General features: G+C 35.6%; 1 protein-coding gene across 1 annotated transcript in view; it reads right to left on the reverse strand.

Moving 5' to 3' along the window:
* The window catches only part of VPS18 (Vacuolar protein sorting-associated protein 18 like protein), a gene marked incomplete at its 5' end in the record, with an annotated part of 49,476 nt that extends 41,065 nt beyond the window's left edge, over positions 1 to 8,411 (reverse strand). Inside the window, 7 exons of the mRNA XM_012943374.3 lie at positions 852 to 953; positions 3,130 to 3,499; positions 5,114 to 5,278; positions 6,727 to 6,875; positions 8,122 to 8,231; positions 8,274 to 8,332; positions 8,373 to 8,411. Coding sequence (XP_012798828.3) covers positions 852 to 953; positions 3,130 to 3,499; positions 5,114 to 5,278; positions 6,727 to 6,875; positions 8,122 to 8,231; positions 8,274 to 8,332; positions 8,373 to 8,411 — 994 coding nt within the window. The remainder of the gene's footprint in view (positions 1 to 851; positions 954 to 3,129; positions 3,500 to 5,113; positions 5,279 to 6,726; positions 6,876 to 8,121; positions 8,232 to 8,273; positions 8,333 to 8,372) is intronic.
* Positions 8,412 to 8,659: the final 248 nt, after the last annotated feature.

Below are 8,659 nucleotides of genomic sequence, written 5' to 3' on the forward strand. Positions count from 1 at the left end.
TAAAGCCATTAACTGTCGTATTGGTGGATGCAGACTACCTGGTTGCGGTCCATGTGATACTTCAGATTAATATTTCAAAATATTAGGTCACATGGCTTACAATCAGTCAAAGTGGTGCAAATGTATTCAATCTGTATCGTCTCCTCAGGCTTGAAATTAAATATAATTTCGTATTACTTATCTCTGGAATCTATAACTCATTTTTCGAACTATATATTAAAGAGTTTAATCACTTTTACTACCACTGATGCTGTAACCTCGACTGATTTTGCTATTGATCTCAATATGTAAGTAGATAACGCGCTGACGTTTGAGGTAAAAGGTACTGACTTCAAGTTCCGGAGTAAGCATAGACTCAGCATTGCAAATTTATCCAGCTGAGAAGTTCCAAATAGGATGAAACACGCGTTCCCAACTTAGCTTTTATAGTTTCGTATAAAAATTGCCTAGGATAAACAATTAAGTTTGTTGAAGCCTTAACCATACAAAGACTCGAACCCTTTTTACCATGCTTGAAAACAATTTGTTTTTACTTTGAGTTTGCTCTGGTAATATCAATTTATGATCCACAATAGTGCACTTCATATTATCTTTATCTTTTTTATATTCAAATTTGCCTCAATCGTTTATTTTTTAAGTAGAAATACCTTAACAAGTGAATATGCAATCAGATTGCTTGAAATGTATCGGGCTAATAGTATACCATACTACATCAGATAAAATTCATCATCTCATAGCATTGTCAAAGTATAATTGAGATGAATAATTTGGAATGCATTAATACAAATAGAATATATTCACTGGTTTTAATTTGAGATACAACTATATTAAACAAATAGGATAACCCTAACCTGTCATCCAAGCAAATTTACTAGGGAGTTCATCTTTTACATTACGATAAAGTTTTAAATCACTATATCCAAAACTTCCGGGAAATTCAGTAACTTTGGATCCTAGACAAATTGAAAGGAAATTAAACAACAAGTTATTGATTAATGTATTCATTCGAATAATATGAAATCTGTGCAACAAAATACTTATTACATCATCATAACTTTCAGTAGTTTAAAATGTTGTACGCCAATATTTTTAAGGCTACGATACAAAATATGAGCTGTTGAAATTACTACGATCCGTGAAATTCTATTAAATTAAACTCTTCCCAAATGTTTGATCAACCAGTAATGCAACTGAGAAATGACTAGGAGTCTGTGAATGATAGAAATGAATGATTACGAACATGAATAGTCGCTACATATACATCTGTCCTTCTGATCCGGAAAAAAACATGTAAGCTGAAACCTTATTTAATTATTTATTTGAACACATAGATATTGGTACAAACGGGCACCGAATATATATGTGCCATACAAGTTACTTGATTTGTATGTGGGCTGTGAAACCGCCTGAGTGCCCAGACCGACGCAGTTGACTTTCTTAGGGGGCCACAACCGGAGCCTTCGACCTAAAGGTATGATCCACAAGGTAATGGAGCAACGTAAGGAGATGCAGTCCCATGGTAGCCGGTGGCCAATAATTGGTTCACACGCCATTTGTTCCTTAAGGATACTGGAGCCCGTGTACACCATTGGCTTGAAATTGTGGTTTTCTAACTCCCTTGGGGGAAACTTCGTGTCCACCAAGCCTGTTAAAGTGTCGGAAATTCGCTTTTCGTCCTATCAATTTTCTAAAGAACACCTCCGTCAAGAGAAGGCAGTGAATAGGACTTCCCTGGCATTTGCTTTATACGCGTGTCCATGCGAGCATATTTCGAAAGGGAGAGCCGACTCTCCCCTCCCTCGACCATACCAGGGTATTTGGGGTGAAATTTATTAGAATAAATTGAACTGTGAGTGTTTGATTCTTATAAGAAGATTATTTAATGAATTTGTCTAAGTAATTGCTGATTTGTGTTAGATTTAATGATTTTTTAAAATGATTCCCTACCAGTTCAATTTAGTGATAATGTACATTAATTGATGAATTCTCAGTCAGCTTAGAGAATAAGATTAAAATTGCTTAGGAAGCCTTAATTTCACAGGCTAAGTAAATATGTGTGCTTTTATCTGTGCTTTTACACAAATCAATTTCGTCACTATGCAAAAGAGATTACTCCTACAACTTCTACAATTAAAACCTCGATTAGTGAAACAGTGATCAAACATGTAACTCTGTAGTTCAGAGTTCAGTGCCTAAACTATTAAATTACAGCCTGAAAACTGATAATTTACTTTAGAAGCATCACTTAAACATCTTTAACTGATTTCAACAGACATAATTGTGTTCTATTGTAGTGACGTGTGGTGTCCGAAATCTGGTGTTGACACACGGTGAGCTACGAGCTAAACCCCAAATGACTACTTGAGCGAGAACACAAGAATGGGCTAGAAAGTGTATTGGGATACCGAAAAATGCACAAATATCAATATATAAATACCAGTCAATCTTAAAGAAATCGACCCATTTCAACCCCAATGAAACGCACTTGACCTTTATGTCAGTTCTGAATGCTGTCGATCGGCTTTTTCATTAGGCTACTTCTGATTGGCACTCCATAAGAACTGTTTCCCACGGAGGGATTAAAATGAGGCATATTCGGTTACCTTTCTGGTTACAACTCATCCTCCACGTCGACCAAGTTTCTATTAACTCGTGTTTACAGAAATTCGAAATAAAGAATAATGGTTATTGGCCTCCTGCTGAAGCGACGTTAAGAAATTTAGCTGGTTGATACAGAATCTAATACCAAATAGAATACACAAAAGTCTTGTAAAATGACTGTGTCCCCATGAATCACATTTAATATTAAGATGCTAAACAGGACATGATGTGATGCGATTTGTAATGAGATTTATCTATTTCATTCTCTCACCAAGGTATTAAGGAGTGGAATATTAAAGATGATAGCAACGAAGAGGAAGCGCCTTACAACTCAAACAACTAAATACAAACTAGAAACAAACTTTCTAGTTCGCAAAAATTATGGTGATTCCAGACAGTAAATCTGATTACTAGAATGTAGCAGATGTTGCGAAATAAACAGGTACAAAACTCTAATTTTGTTTCTAAGCAATATATATCAAACAAACTGAAATTTAAAACAACAGCGATACGAAGAAAACAACTTACCAACAGGTAGTTTATCATCTGAGTTGAATACACTAGAGAATAGTCCAGTGATAATTGGAAATATAGTTGTATTTTGTATCCCAACAGATTGTTGTTGATTATATTCATTCACTAAACTAGACCTATGACCTCCAGTATAAGCATTTATTGCATTGGATATACCGGATGTAGCAGTATTTGCTGCTAGATGAGATAAAATTGAACCGGTTGTTGAACTGTTAGTATTTATCCATCCAGCGAATTGATACATACGACAAGGTGTTGTAGCAAAGACTACACATCGTTGCGGTTCACCAACTAGTACATTAGGCGAACCAATAGGAAAGCGAATCACTTCTACACCTGTTACACTATGTCCTAAATTAATCATCTAGGTGAAAGAAGTTAAATTGAATAGAAAAATATTATAAATATAGTGAGATGATATAAATTAGATATATTCATTTAATAAGAGCATCACTTACAAAATGTAATATATGGTCTGGAACCATTCAATTACGAATCAAAAATCAATAAATCCTTGCTTTAAAGAAAATTTGTGCCTCAAGAAAGAGTAATCAACCTCAATGTAAAGTAAATTAAACTGTCGTTTTAACTTATGATTGTCTTAAACAAAAATAATAGGATACATTTTACGGAAACATATGAATCCACCAGACCTTAAAGCCATGGGACATTTACACAGATATAAGTAATAAATAAGTAACACAATAAAGATTTAAACAGTTTTCATACTGAATACTTGCTACATTTGAAGTACATGAGTTCTGTAAGAGTACCAACCATTACACCAACAATCCAACTAACTAAACAAGATGAATACAGAGCTAAGAAAAGTAGTACAAGGAGCCCCCCAATGCCCTGGCATGCCCGAGGGTGAAGTGGGCCCGCCCTCCCTCTCGAAATACTCTCACACGGCCACGCGTATACAGCCTCTGCCAGGGAAGTCCTACTCACTGCCTTCTCGTGGCGGGGGTGTCGTTTACGAAAATGAGAGAACAAAAAGCGAATGTCTGGCACTTTAACTGGATTTCAAACCAATGGTGCACATGGGCTCCAGTATCCCAAAGGAACAAATCACGTATGAACCAATCGTTGGCCACCGGCTTCCATGAGACTGCAGCTCCTATCGATGCTCCACGGTCTTGTGGGTCAGACCTTTAGGTCAAGAGCTCGGGGTGTGACCCTCTAAGAAAACCACCTGCCTCGGTCTGGGCACCCGGGCAGTATCACAGCCCACACACAAATAAAGTGAAAATGACGATATTTACTGAAATTTCTATTCATGCTTCGATTGATAGTCAAACAATTCACATTATTATCATTATTTTTATTATTATTATTATTATTATTATTATTATTATTATTATTATTTACCACGTTACTTATTCAGTCTCTTTTATTCCCACCTTATATATCCTTATTTTTCGACTTATACAGCAGCTCGCTTTGCCTGCCCCTAGCTTTCTTTCAGCCTACTCGCATACCATCGAACATTGCGCGTCGACGTAAGCAAGGCGTTCCCTTTGATTTTGGTGGAGTGTCGTTCTCTGAGCTAGATGTTTTGGACGTGAAGCTTTCATTGTTCTTCTTAATACCATCAGCACGAACTATAGGCAGAAGTTGCTTTTATATTTCGGCATTACCACAGACACATGACAGTCGAAAGCAGATTTGCAATTATTAGTCATTGGATATCAACCTAGATGTCTAAACGTTACGCCCTTGTCGCAAGACCTGAAGGTCTTGGGTTCTACTACTGGGTGATCGTCGGGGCGTACTGCCAAGGAGCTCTACACTGAGGCGAAATACACATCTAACACATCCTAGTTTGCAATGGCTATCTTGCTAAGTCTTATTCGTGATGCAAAACACAAACTGAAAGTACAGTACTTCAATTATTAGGCCACAGCTTTACAAGCCAATTTACTAATCAAAAAATTGGACGATCATAAACAGTAAAAAAGTAAAATGTTCATCTTGCCTGGATCCAATACTGTTCAATAGTTCCCGAACTAAAAAAGCTATCTTCATTAAACATAAGCATTGTTTCAAATATTAGTCCATCATTTGTACCGATTAAAATTTCTTGTGTAGACAATTCATTAACATTATGATGATTCCAAGCTATAGAGTCAAACAAATGATCCTAAAATACAAAATCGAACGGTAAATAAATATATTGGGTAAAACGTTGAAAAGATGGGATTTCGTTAGTAACTCTATACAAATTAGCGTGAGTTACACAAGATTTCTGAAGCTAACCAGAAGATTGATGAAAAAACCATACCGGATTAATAGTAGATTAAGAGTGATCACGTGGCTCATGACCGGAATTATAGTTGCTAATTTTTAGATAAAGTTTTTCAGCATCGTACTTAGCCTATTCGTTTTGAGCTTTTGCTAACGTTAATATTACTTTTCATAAACTTTTAGAAAAAATACTTTGTTAGTTTAATTTTGTTAATACTAAAAACTCTCAAAGCCTATAAAAGAGCCCGACGTTCCTAGGTTTTCAAGTTATTTATCAGGTACTTGGCGTTGACCTCCACTTTGTCTGTGGCTACTGGTACTACCTAGTTGCACAAGCAGTAGGTGGAGTGAGGTTGGAACCTACAACCAAGTGCCTAGAATTCGGCACAAATAACCACTAAACCACAGTTCCATTATTTTTAGATCATTTACTCATTATCAATCTATTACTTTACATATACATTTTACAGTCGATTTTATTACCAGAGGTGAATTTCCCTGTAAGTGAACATAAACATTTTATGTTAAGTGCATTTTCCTTCAGAGCCACAAACGACAAAAAGGAAGGTCTCGACAACAACATTTCCGGAGACTTTCGCACCAAGTTTTTGTTTTTATTTTATTTTTATTTTAACACATAGATAGTGGTACAAGGAGGCACCAAATACATATGCGCCACACAAATCTCATTCGATATGTGTGAGGGCTGTGATACTGTCCGGGTGCCCAGACCGAGGCAGGTGGTTTTCTTAGAGGGTCACACCCCGAGCTCTTGACCTAAAGGTCTGACCCACAAGACCGTGGAGCATCGATAGGAGCTGCAGTCTCATGGAAGCCGGTGGCCAACGATTGGTTCATACGTGATTTGTTCCTTTGGGATACTGGAGCCCATGTGCACCATTGGTTTGAAATCCAGTTAAAGTGCCAGACATTCGCTTTTTGTTCTCTCATTTTCGTAAACAACACCCCCGCCACGAGAAGGCAGTGAGTAAGACTTCCCTGGCAGAGGATTATCTAGTTTGATGTATGTTTGGTCCAGTTTCTGTCTGAATACACAAAGGATTACAGCAAAGCCAGATAAGTGGTTTTTATGTAAACATAAAAGTAGTGCGATCCGCGAAAAGTGGTAATTTTTAATAGTCATGCTAGAAAGTTTGGAAAAGAATTCAACTAACTCCAAACAAGAACATGTAAATAAAAACCTATGCGTTTTATTATATGATTTGTCGAAAAACGATAGTGAAACTTCCAGAGTAAAGTATAGCACATTGGTCTTGATTAACTTTTTAGTGCGAAATAAATGAAATATTTTCATCAAATCAAATACGATATACAAACACTCACTTTTGTCTTGTTTAAAGGGCGAACCTTTTTCATACCTTTATTGATGTAGAAATTTGTGCCAGACTGCATACTTATTACAGTATGCCAACCCATAGGATCCAGAAAAATATTATGGACTCGGTCATCTGAAAGGCGGCTAATTTCAATTTCTAGATATAAATGGAAATGATGCTGAAAATTCCAGTTTCATAAAAAGAATTCTACATGAAAGAATCATTAAATATGAGCAAACAGCAGAAACTAAATGGATATTTGTACTACGGTTCATAAAACAGTAGTGCAGAGCGAAAAACGATAATTTATTTATGTGAAATTATTGTTTCGAAAGACTAGCTTAAATTAAGCTATGAGTGCATAACAGGAGCATTCCATTATTATGTAAGTTTATGAGTGCTTGGTAATACCCTTAGTAAAAATAATGATTTCAGTATTCTAATTTTAAATTTTCTTAAATTTCAGACTAATAATCGACCATACATAGTGCTTGAAGTGATACCTTGTCAGAAATAAGTTCAAATAAATTAATAAACGAACCAAAGTAAATATATTTCAGTTTTCAATATGACTACCATTAATCTTCCCGTAGCAAACACAAAATCACGGAATAACATTGTCCACAAGTACTTCTTAGTGCTCCACGAGATATAAGAAAATATATTTTTTGATTTTAGACGATGAATCTACTTTACCTTACGGTCGTCGCTGTTTTGAAATCAGAGCACTTCCATTTATCAACTATAGGACCCTGAGAACTACATTGGAGAGACCAATAGCAAGTCATATGAGGTACTTAGCTTTAGTCACATATATCGTTATAATAAAATTTTAAATATCCATGTTAGAACGGCTAGACAGAGTCATTAAGGACATGTATTATAACAATGTTAATCATGTATTGTGACGTTTCTTAGTATATATATATATATAAATATATATATATATACTAACAGCAGTTCTGCACTCTGAATGTGAATTAACCAGTTGGAGCCAGTGAGTCAGCGTACGCAAAAGAAAAGGTACCTTCTAGAAGAAACAACACAGAACAGTAATCAAATTATTTTTATCTCTTCATCGTAATCTATAACAATAAAGCCTTTTAGAAGCATCAGCCAGACAGTTAGGAGACCAAAGCCTGTTCTTACACATAAAAGTCAAAAGGTACTCCAACCTCTGACATTAAGATCGTAAATCAAGTCAACTAACGTTTCCCAATAAAGATTATTTACATAGGCAAGGACAAGATAATTGTACACATAATCTCATAATTTGTAATATATTAGCACGGAACTGTGTAATACTGATTGAAGAATATATAGATCATTATGAATTTTGTGGACAATCAAAAATGTAGGGGTAAGATTTATGTGTGAATAAATATATGATAATGAAACAAACCAGATATATTGTAGGGAGGAACAGTGGACGTTCTTATTAGGGTGTTTTTAGAAGTAGCACCGACCAGATAATTGTTACAAACTTGCAGATTCGTCAAGGAATTCACTACTCTGTAAAAAAAAATTTACAATGAGTAAACTAAGAGAATGTACCTGAACCACTGCGCTGAATCGAGTGTAAAAATCCCGTCATGTGCGAAAAATTCAGCAGACTAAAAATGTTTTAAAATGTTAAACAAAGCTTTCAATTACAGATTGCTGTTCACCAGTATTTAGAGTACCCTTCTGCATAATGTAGCGCAGTAACCAATTAAGGCGGTCTGAACTCTTTCAGTAGTTTGGATTATTTCTAGTAATTCATGTTTCTGTGACGATCCAGTCTCGCTGTTATTTTATCGACAGAAAGTGCTGATGGAGTATTTCAGTAGTTCGTTACTCCATGAGAGAAACGAAAATCCAATCTGTCTTCATATAAAAGGCCAGTCAAACCTATCATCATTTCTTCCCTTTTCATTAGACTTGTTCTAAATTATCTGCTT

Source organism: Schistosoma haematobium, chromosome 4 (genome assembly GCF_000699445.3).
Source record: "Schistosoma haematobium chromosome 4, whole genome shotgun sequence".
In the NCBI taxonomy this organism is placed as follows: Eukaryota; Metazoa; Platyhelminthes; class Trematoda; order Strigeidida; family Schistosomatidae; genus Schistosoma; species Schistosoma haematobium.